General features: G+C 44.1%; 1 protein-coding gene across 1 annotated transcript in view; it reads right to left on the minus strand.

Annotated features, from left to right (window-relative positions):
* Window positions 1-7,896, minus strand: part of LOC140203758 (ras-related protein ORAB-1-like) — a 29,065-nt gene extending 21,169 nt beyond the window's left edge. The window contains exon 1 of the mRNA XM_072269809.1: window positions 7,726-7,896. Coding sequence (XP_072125910.1) covers window positions 7,726-7,748 — 23 coding nt within the window. The 5' untranslated portion in view covers window positions 7,749-7,896. The remainder of the gene's footprint in view (window positions 1-7,725) is intronic.
* Window positions 7,897-18,161: the final 10,265 nt, after the last annotated feature.

Genomic DNA, 18,161 nt, shown 5'->3' on the forward strand with positions numbered 1-18,161 from the left:
TGTACAAGGACACGAGTACAGATCCAGCTCTCTTCAGCCACCTCAGATAGTGCCTTTGGTGAGCTTTCCTGATAGTGTAGAATGATCCCTCCGGACCGTTGGTACAGTTTGATTTCAGTGGCCCAGGAAATTGATGGGAATACCATTGTGTATTGAAAGTGGTTAAATTTGGAGATGGCCTTACACATGCTCAATACTAACAGGTATAACAAGACTATTCCAGGCAATCAAACTCTGACCAAAGTTTACACAACAGGATCAGTACAAGTCTTTCCATTCTAAGAGAATGTGCAGTCATATTTACATAAACCAGCCTCCAGAAAAAAATCAAAATTCTAAATCATAAAAACCACTAAAGGCAATGCTGCAAATATTCTAGACACTGCTCACCGCCTACAACCCTCACTCCCATCAGCTAACTTGAAAGATCAGCCCTTCCTCCAAGTCGCATGGACTTCCTTTCTAACAGAGCACTGAAGGCTTTAACTATTGCTAGCTTCCTCAGTCATACAATTGCATCCCTGAACTTGCTTCAGCTGTGATTTTCAGATCGCACAAATTGTGAAATGTACTGCAATACAAGTGCTGAAGTTTCAAAAAAAAGGATGTCAAGCCAATTTGAAGGAACTCAGCAAGAAACAAACAGCCGCCATTTTGGGCCAAGACTCTTCATCAGGATGTGCGTTGGTTATATCTGAAGAATTAATTTGATGCATAATATCTCAGCTGTACACTTAACCCTGCAATAGGGAGATGACACTGCAGGAGTTCGGTAACTTAGGCAGCATCCCTGGAGGTTAAAGGATAGTTGAAGTTTTGGGTCAAGCCCCTAATCAACCCAAAAATCACCCCTCTGCCTCCACAGACACTGCCTATGCTATCAGAATTCTCTAGCACAGATGTTCCCAATCTTTATGTCATGGATCCCTACCATGAGGGGTAGGACCCTACGTTGGGAACCCTGCTCTAGCTAGCATTTTTATTTTACTTTCAACCTTGCATCATCTGCAAAGTGCTTCACAGTCCAAGAATGCAACTCAAATGGTCTTTAAACCCGAGCAATTATTTGGCAAAGATAAAACCAAGTTACAACACCCAACCCTTTCATCCTGTTACATCTGGAATTTGAACCAAAGTTGAACAACAGTGTCCCACCTGAGCAAAGCTACAAAAAGCTGTGCCAAAATTACTGTATCTACTCAGTGCTGATTTGGGTGAAAGGTAATCTAAATCAGCATTGGTACATTCAAAACCAACTCTACTACAAAATGTACCTAGAAATTTCCATCCTTTTCTAATGAACTTTACCTAGTGCTGCAAACTGATCAAAATGTAATCTTAACCCCATTTTGGGCATAAAGGAAAATAGTAAAGTATGACAAGTAACTGTTCTCTAGTTGAATTTTCCAACATACCTTCACAAAAACCTCTTTACTCAATACTAAAAGTCCATATGCTAAGAGGCAAATCTCCTAGACAGTAATATTGCTTAGTAGAGTTCAAGCCTAGTTAACCTGGTTCAGTTACTGAAACTATGGATTTACTTTCATAAAAAGCTGGAGGAACTCCGCAGGTCAGGCAGGATCTATGGAAATGATTGAACAGTTGATATTTTGGATCAAGACCCTTCTTGAGGACTGTAAAGGAAGGATGAAGATGCCAGTAGAAAGAGGTAGAGGGAGGGGAGGGAGGAAGAAGGCTAGCTAGAAGGTGATAAGTGGATGGGAAAGGTTAAAGGCTAGAGAAGGAGGAATCTGATAGGAAAGGAGAGTGGACCTCAAGAGGAAAAAAAGGGGGGGGGGGGGCAATGACAACCCAGGAGGAAGGGATAGACAGGTGAGAAGAGGTAAACACCAGAGTGGCAAATAGAAGCGGGGAGGGATTTTTTTTTTTAATTATATAAATCAGAAAGAGAAATCGATATTCATACCATGAGATTGGAGGCTATCCAGATGGAATACAAGATGATGCTCCTCCATCCTGAGGGGAGCCTCATCTTGGCTCAAGAGGAGGCCATAAACCAACATGGTGGAAGAGGAATGGGAATTAAAATGGCCACTGGGAAGTCCCGCTGTTGGCAGATGGAGGTGGTACACAACAAAGCTCACCCCCAATTTACAACAGGTCTCACCAATGTGCAGGAGGCTGCATCAGGAGCACTAGACACTATAGAGGACCAACAGATTTGCAGACGAAGTATTTCCCTACCTGGAAGGACTGTTTGGAGCCCTGAATGGAGATGAATGGGCAGCTTCATTAGATTCCTTGTCCCGTCTTTTACCTTTCCCACCCACTTGGCTTCACCTATCACCTTCTAGCTCTCCTCCCTCCCCTCCCCTGACCTTTTTGTTCTGGCATCTTCCTCCTACTTTTTCAGTCCTAAAGAAGGGCCTCAGCCCAAAACAGAGACCGTTTGTTCACTTCCATGGATCTGTCTGACCTGCTGAGTTAGTTCCTCCAGCATTGTGTGTGTTGTTACAGATTTCCAGCATCTGCAGACTGTCATGTGTTTATGATCTACTTTCCTGCTGTAATGTTCAGCTGCGCAGCAAGTTTTAGACTTCTAGCCAAAAGAAAATTCCTTCATCTTATCTCCCCCTTTCAGGTGCGAAGTCAGTCTATTGGCAGCAGATATCAGAGTAAGAAAGACCAGGTCTGAGGACCTCGCGTTGCACCGTGCTTTTCTACTTCATGCACTCACTTCATTCAACTGCCCTCAGTTCCAAATCAGTACATGCTTAGTCTCTTCTGTGTCAAATTGTCAATTGTCCCATTATTAACATCTTTCATTCAACAGCCAAGCTGCAAGTCTAATTACCTTCACTAATACCTTTAGTTAGAAAAATGCAGATTCTGGAAATTCAAAACATACACTCTCAAGAGTAACGATGGAGAAAAGAGTGATCTTTGGGTCAGTGACCCGGAGTTGGAAAGCCAGACTGCAGGGATTATGCCAGAGGGGGTGGAGGCAGTGAGAGGGCATGTCTGAGATTGGGTGGAGACCAGTGTTGTCTGGATTCCGTACTCATTGTGATCCCCTCCAGACTAAATACAGATAAGGCGACCACTTTACAAAGCATCCTTCAGCTTCTAATTATTGGTTTTATTTGTCACCCCTTTCCCACCGTAAATCCTGTACATCTCTGGTAAAGCCCTGCTCAGTTTGAAGGAACAGCACATCTTCTGTTTAGGAAATCTTCAGCAATCAAAAATTCAAAACCTCAGCTTGTCAGAAATAACCGTAGTATTTATTTATTGAGATACAGAGCAAAATAGGCCCTTTGAACCACAACACCCAGCAATCCCCTAATTTAATTGTAGCCTAATCACAGGACAATTTACATTGACCAAGAAACCTACTAACTGGTAGATCTTTGATCCGTGGGAGGAAACAGGAGCACCCAGAGGAAACCCACCTGGTCACGGGGAGAATGCAAAAACTCCTCACAGGCAGTGGCGGGAATTGAACCCAGGTCACCTGTACTGTAAAGCATTGTGCTAACCACTACACTTCCGTGCCACCCAATGGTATTTAACTGTTCTATTCAGTTGCCATTTAAATGTACCAAGTATTTCCAGAACTCATTTCAGATTTCTCAAGTGTTTTCTCTCACCTTTTTGCACAACCATTCACAGTCTCCAAAACTGGCACAACCCATGGCTTGGTGTCAAAATACAGACAGTGAGGTGCCATTCTACTACAAGAACCATTGAGGCTGGAAGCAACTCTTGACACCCAAAGGTTGCGTCTTCGTCCACCAGCAACATTTTTAACCCAAGACCCCTTCACACCACCATCAAAGGAAAAAAGACTTCATCTCCTTGGCTGCAGTTCTAAAATACATTACTACCAGCACAACAGGGAGACAAAATATTTAAGTGTTGAGTTATGTGAAAGTGCTTATTAGATAGCATTACACAAAGGCTGTGAAGCAAGTGGTTTCCAGGGAAGTTTCAGCAGCCTACTACTGTCAGAAGTGGTTTTAACCATACTGTACTCAGCTCCTGTTCTTAGTGTCTGTGCCAACACAGCTGATCTGCACAACGCAGTGTTTATGGTGATGAATCCCCATCATAAGCATTTTCAAAATTCTCCATTTCAAACTTCAATTGATCAGTTTTTCCAAAGTTAAAGCTGTTAATATGGCTCAGGTTTTCAGCAGTAAAAAGTTACAAACCTGGCTCTCCACTGACAGCTTGCATGTTAGATTAAAGGCCATAAATATACCATTTATTAAACCTTTGCACTAATTTCACAGTAACAAACTGGAAAGCAAAACATTCATTGGTAGGTGAAATGAACACATCCACTACAGGTGCACATTGCTTCTCTCCCACACCTATCATTTAGCTTATTCAACAAGACTCTTACTGTTGTCAGTTTGATATTTTGAGATGTTATCTCATCTCTTAACACATCAATTGTAGAATGCCTACTTCCTGGCCATCAGGACTTGCAAGCTTACAAGAGTGCCAAATCTGCCCATCATATCGTTATGCCATTCAATACAACTGGTTCAGCTGTAACCTCAACCTCAATAGACTACTGTTCTGCACATTCCTCATCTCCATTTAATCCAAGTATCTGTCAGTATCCACCTTGACAGCTCAAGGAGAGAATTCCAAGCGGTAACAACTCCAAGAGTTTCACATCATCTTAGCAACCCTTCTGAAACTGGGTCCTCTAGTTCTGGAAACACCATTAGGGAAATATCAGCACCTACCATCCAAAATCACACAGAACATTCATAAATAAGATCACCACACACACACTGGAGGAACTCAGCAGGCCAGGTACCGGGGGGGGGGGGGGGGGGTGTGCGGGGAGAGAGAAAAGAGCACACAGTCGACGTTTTGGGCTGAACCTCTGCATCAGGACTCAGATCTTCAATAAGGTCTCTCATTCTTCAAAGCTCATCAACCAAGAAATCACTTAGCAAACCTCCACCGCATTGCTTCAATGTACAAGAATAACCCTGGACTCCAAAATGGATTTCCAATCACATTTCCACCCCGGCAACACAACTCCAGGTCCGCTTCAACCCACCTGTTGCCAATACCTTCATCCATAACAATCAAATATTAGCTTTGTCACACGTACATCAAGACATACATTAGAATTATTTGTGTCGAATGAGCAAGGATGTGCTGGGGACAGCCTGCAAGCATCACCGTGCATCCACTGCTAACATAGCATGCCGACAACTGATTAACCTTCACCCATACGTTTTTGGAATGTGGAGGAAACCGATGGTCACACTGCTCACAGACAGTGGCAGGAATTGAACATCAACTGGTGATTGCTGCTGTATAAAGCATGTGCTAACCACGACACCACTGTGCCGCCTCTATACACCTAGACAGGACTGTTTTGGAGCATCCCACAGTCCAACGTGGAACTTGATTACAAGTTGTGGGGGCCATGATCAAGCTTGCACCAAGGCAGACTTACATTGGCTCCTAGCTAAGCAATATCAAGAATTTTCATCATCAGCCATAGTAGAAACCTCCACTGTATTCATTGTTAATAAGAGATGGAGTGTGAGAGAGGTGCAAAATACACATTTTCCAGTTCTCCATGCAGGAACATAATCCCAAAATATAAAACACCAGTAAAGCAGAAATGCAATTTTAAAACCAGAATCTGATCCCAATTTCAAAAAGCAGCTTGTATGTAAAAAGCACTTCAGCAGATAAACCTATTGGCTGCTCCACTTTATTAACACATTCAAATCACTGATAGCAACACTCCCACATAGATAAAAGGCCCACCTGAAAGTACACAACTTTGATAAGGAACAAATGTCATATGACACTAACTCCACTGAGGAGCTGCTGTACAAGTCTGATTGGTGTTTTATTTATACCAGAAAGCCCAAGAAATGCCAAATACTATATCCCTAACATCCCCATCCCCCCAAAAAAATTCAACCTGGTACAGCAAAAGGGAATTCTGTTGGAAATCGATAATTAAACCTGCAGGAGACAGCAGAATAATTGGAAATATCCAGATGACCTACACCACAGGTTCCCAACAACACACACAAAATGCTGTGGAACGCAGCAGGCCAGGCAGCATCTATTGGAAGAGGTTCAGTCGACGTTTCGGGCCGAGACCCTTCGTCAGGTTCCCAATGTGGGGTCCATGGACCCTTGCCTTCATGCTGTTGGTGCATGGCATAAAGACTGGCCTAAGCTTACATCAAAGCTCACTGTAGCTTGTAGAAAGGAAATTATATCAACCAGCACTTCCGTGTACAGGCTTAAAAAAAAATTGTTTTCTGTACTGTATTCAAATCAACAACTATCCTATACACAGAACAGTGTTGCATTAAACATTTTCATATTCACAAGGGAAGGCACATCCTAGAATAAAAGCCATTAAAAACATAGGTTGTGGGCAGCCAATCTATTTCAAATGTAAACTTAAAAATATGCTCAACAAAAGGGTTCAAATATATAAACACAAGAGATTCTGGAAATCCAGAGCAACACACACAAAACCTGGAGGGATTCAGTGGGTCAGGCAGCATCTACAGAAGTGAAGAAACAGTTAACATTTTAGGCCAAAACTTTTCAGCAGTTACCAAGAGTAACTCTACATTTTATAGATAGGCACATGGATGCAAGTAAGATGGAGGGATTTGGACACCATGTAGGTAGGAGGGATAGTGTTCGATTTGCTCTTTAGCTGGTTCAGCATAAGACTGTGGGCTAAGGGGCCTGATCCTGTGTTGTACACTTCAATGTTCCTACAGGCTCAAATATATTAGAGGACTCAAGCAGACTATCTGCAAGAAACTGCAACACACACGAAAATTCTGGAGGAACTCAGAGGGTCAGACAGCATCTATGGAAATAAATAATTTCAGACCAAGACCCTTCTTCAGGACTGACAGATGCTGGAACAACACACAAAATCCTGGAGGAACTCAGTAGGTCAGGTTACAACTTGGAAGGTAAAATATCAATATTTCATATCAAGAACATTTATCACAATCCTCCCCCACCATGTGAAAGCATTTAGAAGGTTGACCAACTTCCTGAAGAAATAGTTTTCATAATAAAATACAAAACGGAAAACAAACACTAAAGTCTCTCCGTATGAGATCTCTATCAAGATACCTCCACCTGATAACCACACCCAGTTTATGGGCAAGTTAAGTTAACAGATCACAGCCTCTAGTCTGACTGGTGCGCCTTTCTGTATCACCGGGTCATTTACACAATTAATCAATACAGGTTGAATAGCAAATTCCGGGAGGCGACATTAAACCACCAGATTAACAGTGCCACGAACAGCCCCATTTTGGGAGCGGACCATGGCACCCCAGCCGTGCCCAGCTATGCCCAGCACCGATGGACTGGTGTGAGGCGGTATAATTAAAAGCCAATCCCATCCCCCTGCTTGCATCAGAGCGGAAACCAGATACAGCTCAGCCCCAGGTTGACAGGGCAAAGCTTATAACTAAAACATTAGGTGCAGCAGCCCGGAATGGAAGCTGGCATTACCTCCACCAATACAGATACAACTTCTTAAAGAATAAACCCTAACCCCCACCTCCTCCCAGAACTTTAAACAATTACGATGCATCATTTTCCTTCCCGAACGTTTTATATTCAGGGCACTGCCTCCAATTGCAAGTTTATGAAAGGAGCCACTCTGGGCCGATGGGAGACATCAACCCGGCCACCCGCCTCCCCGCCCTCCCCCCGGTTACTTACTACTCGGGGTTCATGGCTGACATTGCACGGGGAGTAAAAGCGAGGGGTGCAAGGCTTCTTCCGAGGGTCGCGAATGTAGCGTCGGCTGCTGGACCCGGCCGCGCTCGCCTCTCATTTATCGAAGATGGCGGCTCCTCTCCGGCTCGCCAGCTGATCGCTCAGCTGCTCGGCTCAAGTTTGTCTTCACCCACCCGCCCGCCCGCCCGGCCTGACGGACGGCGCCGCCGGCCAACAGCTGCCCGCCGCTGCGCACCTTCGACCAATCGGTGCGAGGCAAAGGGGCGAGCCCGGCGCCGCAGCAGGTTTGGTTGAGGGTGGTGGGCTAGGAGGGCGCTGACATCATGCTTGAACGTGGCAAGGGGATCACGAGGGCAAGCAGAGTCACGTGGTATCTGTCTTAAAGGGGAATGCACAATGCTTGGGATTTGCATTGAATGGATTTAGATTTGAATTTGAATCTCGAAGGATTGGTTCTAATGGTTAAACACTGTATGTTCCCTACCATGGCGCAAAGCTGAAGTTGCTTTCCTTAAATACCACACTCAAAGTGCTGGAGGAACTCAGCAGGTCAGGCAGCATCCATGGAGATGAATAAAGAGTCTATGTTTCGGGCTGAGACCCTTCATTGGGACTGGAAAAAAAGGGGGAAGATGACTGAATTTTAAAAAAAGGTGGGGCGAGGGGAAGCAGGTGTTAGTTTCAGAAGAATTATAGAAGTGTAGGACAGGTACAGCACAGAACTAGACCATTTGGCCCATTATTTCTGTACTGGCTTTCATTTGAAACATCTTATTAGTTCCACCAGCTGGCTCTTTTACTGTGACCTTGCCATATATTTAAATTGGTAAGTTAGTTTATTATCGTCACAAGTATTTTGTTTCTTTATTTTTCTGTAAATGCCTGCTGGAAAGTAAATATCAAGGTAGTAAATGGTAACATATACATTCTTTGATAACAAATTTGGCTTTGACTTTGGAGATGAATTTGCTTGGTATTACAGTAACAATTTCCCTGGAGGGTCATAATGTAGCATGTCCCCATCACATCACTGGCATTCCAAATTCCAGCTACACACTACATTGGGGGAAAAAAAATCCTTGTCTCATTCAAAATACTGGAGGAACGCAGTGGGCCAGGCAGCATCTATGCAAATAGTTAAACAGTAGACTTTTTGGGTGGAGACCTTTTTGCAGGACTGGAAAGGAAGGGGGAAAACACTAGAATAAACAGGTGGTGGGAGGGGAAGTGGGTCACGCCTGAAAGTGCAGCACACACAAAATGCTGGAGGAACTCAGCAGGCCTGGCAGCATCCATGGAAGAAGTACAGTCAACGTTTTGGGCTGAGACCCTTCCTCCGGTATTTTGTGTGTGTCGCTCGGACTTCCAGCATCTGTAGATGTTTCTCCTCTTTGTGACAAGCCTGAGAGTGATAAGTGAAGCCAGGTGGGTGGGAAAGATAAAGGGATGGAGAGGGAGGAATCTGATAAGAGAGGAGAGTGGGAAGGAGAAGGGGACCCAGGGATATGTGTTGTAGCTTGTTCTGCTGAGTGTTCTGGGCATGCTATGTTGTCACATGAGGGTGTGGTGACACTTACAGGCAGCCCCCAGCTCATTCTAAATGCAAATAAGATATGTCACTGTATGTTTCAAATCTGAATCTGAATTCATTTCCTGTCAGGTAAGTACTGATCCTGTCCCAAATCAATTTTTTCAAAAGCTCTCCTACCTCCAAGGTTAAACTGATTGGTCTGTAGTTTCTGAATTTATCCTTACTTTTTCAAACAGATAATACTTGCTGTTCCACATCCTCTGGTACCACCTCCTAATCTAAAGAACATTCACAGATTATGGTCAAGCAAGAACCCCCACAATTTCCTCACACACTTCCCTCAAAAGTGCGCCACAGTAACATAGCGGTTAGCTCGAAGCTATTACAGTGCCTAGCAAAAGTATTCACTCACCCCCCCACCCCCGGAAGCTTTCATGTTTTATTGTTCTACAATGTTCAATCACAGTGAATTTAATTTGGATTTTTTGACAGTAATCAACAGGAAAAGACTCTTTCATGTCAGAGTGAAAACAGGTCTGAATAAATTACACCTATAAAACACAATTTTTCCCATCACTAGACACTCCTCAGTACTTATCCTAGGAATTCCAGCAGCCGTTTCCTGAGCGATGATATCAGTTCTCTCTCATTCCAGCTTTTCACAACACTTCCTCGTTTGTCATTCTGTCCTTCCACGGACAGTGTTAAAAAGGTGGGTTGCCGGGCGCCTCTGCTTGCTGGGCTGGAAGGCGTATTCTGCATTGTATCTCCAAATAAATGAAATAAATAAGTTAATTCATCTAGTCCAAGGAAGATACAGAGGAGCCATTATCTCCAAGCTTGGACCAAGCCCCTCTGTCAAACTCATCAGAGATTGTCTGCCTGGCGTCAGTGGTCGCATAACCAGGGCTTGTGATCTGCACCGGCTGCTCGTATGACCATCCACCACCTGCTCCAATGGCTTCACGTGACCCTGATCGCAGGGGGGGGGGGGGGGGGGGGAGGGGGTTGCCACTAACAGGTGCTACACCTTGCCCGAGAATGACCTGCAGGCTAGCGGAGGGAAGGAGCACCTTACACCTCCTTTGGTAGAGACGTATCTCCACCCTGTCACCCACTCAGTGGCCACTTTATTAGGTAGACCTGTACATTTGCTCGTTAATACAAATATCTAGTCAGCCAATCAGGTGGCAGCAACTCAATGCATAAAAGCATGCAGACGTGGTCAAGAAGTTCAGTTATTGTTAAGACAAACATCAGAATGGGGAAGAAATGTGAGCTCAGTGACTTTAACTGTGGAATTTGTTGGTGCCAGACGGGGTAACCATCTGCTGATCAGAAACTGGGGATTTTCACACACATCATTCTCTAGAATGCTGCAGAAAGCAAAAAAAAAACAATGAGGCAGTTCTGTGGGTGAAAAAAACTTGTTAATGAGAGAGGTCGGAGAGAATGGCCAGACTGGTTCCAACGAACAGGAAGGCGACAGAAACTCAAATAACCATGTGTTACAACAGTGGTGTGCAGAAGAGCATCTCTGAATGCACAACACATTGGATCTTCAGGTGGTTTGGCTACAGCAACAGAAGACCAGGAACGTACAATCAATGGCCGCACAGAGGAACTACCTAATAAAGTGGACACTGAGTGTATATTGTAAAGAAATAAGGGATAATGCAATATCAAATATTAAATTTCTTCATCCAATTTTTCTATTCTCTCCATGTCATCAATATTTAATGTGTCCCATCTCAACTAGATACTTCACTGTAAAAGCGCAACCCTTTGTAAAGAGCACAGCCATTTTTAACATTATGTTTTTTTCCCTTTCAGGACAGGGATGCATCCTCAATGTTCTTTGTAGCATCCCATCTCTAATGCCTGACTGGACCAAACTGCAAAGTTGAAAGTAGCTTCAGATGTATTGAGGATCATCGTTAAGGGCCCCCATCACCCAGGTCAAGCCTGGCTCTCATTGCTACCACCGGGAAGGAGGCACAGGAGCCTGCAGACACACACTCAGCGACCGAAACGTCGACTGTTCACTCTCTTCCATGGACGCTGCGTGAGCTGCTGAGCTCCTCCAGCAATTTGCTTTAAAACAGAGAGACAGGTCAGGAAGAAGCCGCAGTGTGTGGAGTCTGAAGGGACCAGGAGATGAAGTTGGAATGAAAGAGGATATGTTTATGGAACGTTGTCCCTTTAAATCTTGATGAAACTTGGTGACAATCATTCTCGTTCAAATAGGATCTTATTACAGTTGCTCATGTAATTTGCATGTTTTGTATCTCACACTGTTGTGCTTTCATTCACGTTATTACATTCCGTAATAGACAAGGTTCCTTAAGGTTGTTACATCTGGGGCTGGTATGGGGATAAGCTCCCACTACTTATTAAATGCTCCCAATGGTATGCGTCTCAAATAGCCTCTGACAACAAGCCCAGCTTCTGACCTTCCCGTGTGGCCTAGCTACTGACAGGAGAATGGGCAAAGGAGGGTTACTGACGCCTCAAAACCAGTCACTTCAGGCAGGTGGGACTTGTCAGCCGTGGTGGGCAGCTCGTCTAGGAGAAGGGAGGCTCTGAACTCAAACTTCCACTGCCTTGCGGCTATACCCACCCGTGGGGAAGGCTTCAGGAGCAAACCCCAAGGGAAAAATCCGGAGCTGGAGTTCAACACTGACTGGCAACTCCTGCGACGCTGCTGGTGCCAAACTTATCAGTCTCTGCCCTTCCTTTGGATTTATCCGGTGTGTGGAGAGGGAGAGTCTGCTGCACGGGCAACAGCTTGCTCTCCCCACCGTACTGACCTGCTTGTGTATCACATGGACAGCTAGGCCACAACATCCACAGTTGACCCCGACCAACAGTGGGCCTCGGAAATAGCAGACAAGTTTCTTTCTTCTTATCAGAGTTAAAGAACAGTGTTTTACATCTTTGTTTTCCTTTTATCCTCTTGGATCCTCCTGGACTCTCTCTCACACTTGCAGCTGACCAGCATAAACCTCACTGATCTGATTTGATGCAAACAACACATTTTACTGTGTTTTGATGTGTATGCGAGTAATAAAGATAACCTTTTAATCTTTAAATAAAACATGTTTGTGTTTGCATGATACTTAAAATATTTTACAGTCAATGGAATACTGCTCAGTTGAAACTACGGGGGGCAGGCAGGAGAAATTAAAGATTATATTAAACCAAATGAAAAGACTCTATAGTTGCCAGAAATAGAATTAATCCCTGAAGATTGGAAACATTTCAGAATTCAGCAAGGAAGGGCCAAAAGATTGAGAGGAATTTGAGGGAAAACTTTAAAACGGGTGTGGAAATGCCAGTCGAAATATAAGCCTATAAAAGGGTAATGTGGGTTCATCACAGACAGCGTCAACGGGATTAAACGTGAGGCAGAGATACAAAAAACTGCAGATGCTCGAACCCTGAGCAAAAAACAAACAGGACCAAACAGATGTAGGGTCTCAACCTGAAACGTCAACGATTGCTTTCCTCCCACAGATGCTGTTTCACCTGTAGAGTTCTCCCAGCACATTGTTAAAGTCCAGATATTATGGAAATGGAACAAAAATTTATCATGTATCTTATGACTTCTTCAAAGAAGACATTAAGATCCTCCCAGTCATTCTGAAGAACCAAGGATCTGATGACTGTGAGGAACAGAAGGGAATTACCATCACTATCATGGATTGGATGCTGTAGTTCATGTTATGATGTGCTTCTGGTTTCAAATTTTGAATCTTTGAATCATAATGCGCCGTGTCGTATCACGTGGGTGATTGTAGTCTTCCAACTGTCTTTAATCTCCTGTCCATCCCTTAATGAAATTAGCATTGGTGTAATAATTAGTACCAGAAAGGGTTGTGAGAATGAAAGCTGGCAAATTCCAAAGTTGAAAGTTTAAGATACAGTTATCATCCACATACGTATACATTATAAAACTTTGAGATTTGTCTCCTTACAGGCAGCCTCAAAACAAAGACACCCATTAAAAAGACTGTCAAACATCCAATGTGCAGTAAAAAAAAACAAATTGTGCAAACAATAAAAGTAAGCAAATAACATTCAGAACTAAAGTTCACAAAAGTGAGTCCACAGCCAGTTGGACAAGGATCCCGTTAGTTGGACGCCACGGCCTCAGTTCAGCGCAGAAATGAATACCACTTCGCTGAGCAGCGGGCTAGACAATGGCCTGTCCCTCACCTTCGGCTCCGACACCCTGACCTTTCCAATCTGGCTCGGCACTTAAATTGGCCAAATGTCGGTTCATTCCTCGGTGGCAGGCCGGGGCCGTGACGCCTCAATTGGGCCCGTACATACCACACTGCAACCGTCCTGCAACTTCAGGATCTCAATCACACCATAGAAATGCGGTTCAAAAGCTCAACTCTGAAAGCGAAGTTACAGGCTATGGACAGCAGTGATCATTGTCGAGAAAAAGAGTGATTAGTATAGTAGTTTTGTTTGCTGCCAGTAAGGCGGCGTTGTGTTTCACCAGCACCATCTTAAACCAGACTCACACCATCATCTCACACATGCCAGCACCTCTGCTTTTTCAGAAGTTTACATAGATTCAGCATGTCACCAAAAGCTTTGACAGACTTCTACAGATGCACAGTGGACTGGTATGGAAACACCAATGCCCAGGAATGGAAAAGGCTACAGAAAGTGGTGGATACAGCCAGGCCTGTCCCGGGCAAAATTCTCACCGTTGAGCACAATGATGGTGAGTGCTGGCAGAAGAAAGCAGCACCCATCATCAAGCACCCTCAGTATCCAGGCCATGCCCTCTTCTCAATAACACCATCAGGAAGGAGGAACAGACACCCGATTCAGGAACAGTTATCACCCTTCAACCATCGTGCTCTTGAAGCAGCGTGGATAACCACACTCACCACCACACTGAACTGATTCTACAACCTACAGACTCACTTTCAAGGACTGTTTACGACTCGTGTTCTCAATATCATTTTCATTTGCAGTTTGTTTTCTTTTGCACATTGTCAGTACTTGTCTATTCATCTATGTTTTTTCCATCAAATTCCACTGTATTCCTTTTTCCCTGAAAGTGCTTGCAAGAAAATGAATCTCAAGGTAGTATATGATAATATATATTGTATGTAAGAAACGATGAAATATGAGGGCAGTCTGGCCAATAATATTAAGCAGAATACAAAAAGTTTTTTTCAGTTATAGAAAGAGTATAAGGGAGGTGAGAGTTGATACTGGACCACTGGAAAATGATGCTGGTGAGGTAGTAATGGGGGACAAAGAAATGGCAGATGAACTTAATGGGTTCTTTGCATCAGTCTTCACTGTGGAAGACATGAGCAGTGTGCCAGAGGTCCGTAAGTGTCAGGGAGCAGGGGTGAGTGCCATTGTTACTACAAAGGAAAATGTGCTGGTCAAACTCAAAGGTCTTAAGGTGGATAAGTCACCTGGACCAGATGGACTACATCCCAGAGTCCTGAGAGAGGTTGCTGAAGAGTTAACGGGGTCATTGGTCGTGATCTTTCAAGAATCACTTGATTCTGGCATGAACCTGGAGGACTGGAAGATTGCAAATGTCACTTCACCCTTTAAGAAGGGAGGAAGGCAAAAGAAAGGAAATTATAGGCTAATTAGCCTAACCTCAGTGGTTGGGAAAGTGTTGGAGTCTATCATTAAGGATGAGGTTTCAAGGTACTTGGAGACTACTTTTCACATTGTTTGTCAATGAGTTAGATAATGGAATTCATGGTTTTGTGCCAGTTTGCGGATGATACGAAGATAGATAGAGGGGTAGTTAGTGTTGAGGAAGCAATGTGATTGCTGCAGGTCTTGGACAAATTAGAAGAATGGGCAAAAAGTGGCAAATGAAATACAATGTTGAGAAATGTATGATAATGCATTTTTTATAAAGGGAACAATAGTGTAGACTATTATCCAAATGGGGAAAAGGTTCAAACATCAGAGGTGCAAAGGGACTTAGGAGTCCTCGTGCAAGAATCCCAGAAGGTTAATTCTGTGGGCTGAGTCTGTGGTAAAGAAGGCAAATGCAATGTTGGCATTTATTTCAAGGGGAATAGAACATAAAAGCAAGGAGATAATGCTGAGCCTTTATAAGAGACTAGTCAGGCTGCACTTGGAGTATTGTCAACAGTTTTGGGCTACAAATCTCAGAAAGGATGTGTTGGCATTGGATAGAGTCTAGAGGAAGTTCACAAGGCTGATTCTGGGAATGAAGGGGTTAACATATGAGGAGTGTTTGGCAGCTTTGGGCCTGTACTCACTGGAATTCAGAAGAATGCAGGGGGATCTCATTGAAACCTACCGAATGTTGAAATGACTACATAGGGTGGATGTGGAGAGGAAGTTTCCTGTGGTGGGGGTATCCAGAACTAGAGGACACAGCCTCAAAATTGAGAGGCGACTCTTTAAAACAGACGTAAGGAGGAATATTTTTAGCCAGTGGGTAGTAAATCTGTGGAATGCTCTGCCACAGACTGCGGTGGAGGCCAAGTCGTGGGTATGTTTAAGGCGGATGTTGATATTTTCCTGATCAGTCTGGGCATCAAAGGATGTGGCAAGAAGGCAGGTGTATGGGGTTGAGTGGGGTCCAGGATCAGCCATGGAGCAGACTTGGTGGACTGAATGGCCTAATTCTGCTCCTGTATCTTATGGTTTTATGTATTTGATAATAAATTTGCCTTAGACTTTGAACTTTGAAACTCCAGAGATTTAAAGGAGTTCACACAAGAGATAGTGGATATATTGATCATTCGACAGGTTCTGAATTACTCTCGTGGATTGAAAGATGGCGACTGAGACCCCTTTGTTTGGGAAAGGTGGGAGAGAGAAAACTGGCAACTGAAGACCGGTTAGCTTAACATCGGCTGCGGAGAGAATACTAGAACCTTTAATTAAGGATCTAATAACTGAAGAACAAGAAAATATTGGGATGGAGTAGAATCAAGTTGGATCTATGGAAGGGAAATCAAGTTTGCTGAAAGACAAAAGAATCTTCACATTCTGGAAATCCAGAGTAACACACACGAAACGCTGGAGGAACGGAGCTGGTCAGGCAGCATCTGTGGGAACAAATAGACAGTTACATTTCGGGCTGAGACCCTTCATCATGCATCCAGAAGCTGCCTCGCCTGCTGAGTTCCTCCGGCATCTTGTGTGTGTTGCTCAGGGTTTGCTCAAGTTTGTTTATTCTATGGTTCTTTGAGGATGTGACAGGGAGCAACACTAGAGAATTTGGTTACTCAGATTATTGGACGGTATTCATTGAGGCCCCACACAAGAAGTTGGTCAGCAAGTTAATAGCACATGAAATTGGTACAACATTTAGAATTCAGATGAGGAGATTTGGTACGTCACCAAAGACTCTAACAAATTTCTACAGATGTACCCTGGAGAGAATTCCAACAGGCTGCATCACTGTCTGGTATGGGGGGTGGGGGCTACTACACAGGATTGAAACTCAGTCATCTCCATCATGAGCACCAGTCTCTCCAGCATCCAGGACATCTTCAAGGAGAAACGCCTCAAAATGGCAGCATCCATCATTAAGGACCCCCATCACGCAGGACATGCCCTCTTCCCATTGCTACCATCAGGACGGAGGTACAAAAGTGTGAAGGCACACACTCAGTGATTCAGGAACAGCTTCTTCCCCTCCGCCATCAGATTCCTGAATGGACATTAAACCCATACTACCTGACTACTTTTTTATATTTATTTTAAAATTAAATTTTAACTTGCTGGGAGAGAGAGCCTCTCTGAGATACCGAAGTGCTGCTCTGTGTCTTGACAGACACTGGATCAAGCTCACCTTGTGGCTTTTGCCGTTGCTTGGATGGTGGGTTGGGGGAGGCAGGCGCTTCTGCTGTTGTGAGAGAGGAGGCGTTGATTCCTTTGTGGGAGAGGAGATGTTGATGTCTTTGTGGGAGAGGAGATGTTGATGTCTTTGTGGGAGAGGAGATGTTGATTCCTTTGTGGGAGAGGAGATGTTGATGTCTTTGTGGGAGAGGAGATGTTGATTCCTTTGTGGGAGAGGAGATGTTGATGTCTTTGTGGGAGAGGAGATGTTGATGTCTTTGCTGCTGCCTATGTGAAGGGTGGGGACTTCGGGCTTAGATGATTCTATGATTTTTGGGGGTTTCTTTGTTTCAGGGTTATCTGGGACGAGGATGAATTTCACATACATTGATATTAAATGTACGTTTGAACTTTTGTAATTCACAGTTTATTCTCTATTATTATGTGTTGCACGGTACTGCTGCCACAAAGACAACAAACTTCGTGACATATTAAACCTGATTTAATTCTTATCTCTTCTCTCAGAAGCTGGTGACTCTCTTGAATGCTTCAGCCTCAAAGGCTGTAGAGACTCAGTTGTTGATTTGATTCAAATCTGAGGTTGATTTTGGGGAGATGAAGTCATGAGAGCGACACGGGGTAGTGCAGGAAACCAGGACCAATGTAGCTCAGCCGCGAATTCAGTACATTGGAGGTGGTCGAATGCCCAGAACAGTCTGCTCCTTTTCCTAATAGCCATGTCCCTCAGATCACATATCATGGGGTCTGGCCACTGTTAACACAGTCAGACACAAAAAGCCTCAATAACTAGCAAGTCCATGAGCCTGCAAATCCACTGGAGCTTGGACACACCAGTACATGTGCTTGCAGCACTGGGTGTCGGACAGAGTGATTAGCAGCATTGGGGCTCCACAGGGGACTGTCTTGTCTCCCTTTCTCTTCATCATTTACACCTCGGACTTCAACTACTGCACAGAGTCTTGTCATCTTCAGAAGTTTTCGGATGACTCTGCCGTAGTTGGATGCGTCAGCAAGGGAGATGAGGCTGAGTACAGGGCTACGGTAG

This window comes from Mobula birostris, chromosome 10 (genome assembly GCF_030028105.1).
Source record: "Mobula birostris isolate sMobBir1 chromosome 10, sMobBir1.hap1, whole genome shotgun sequence".
Lineage (NCBI taxonomy): Eukaryota > Metazoa > Chordata > Chondrichthyes > Myliobatiformes > Myliobatidae > Mobula > Mobula birostris.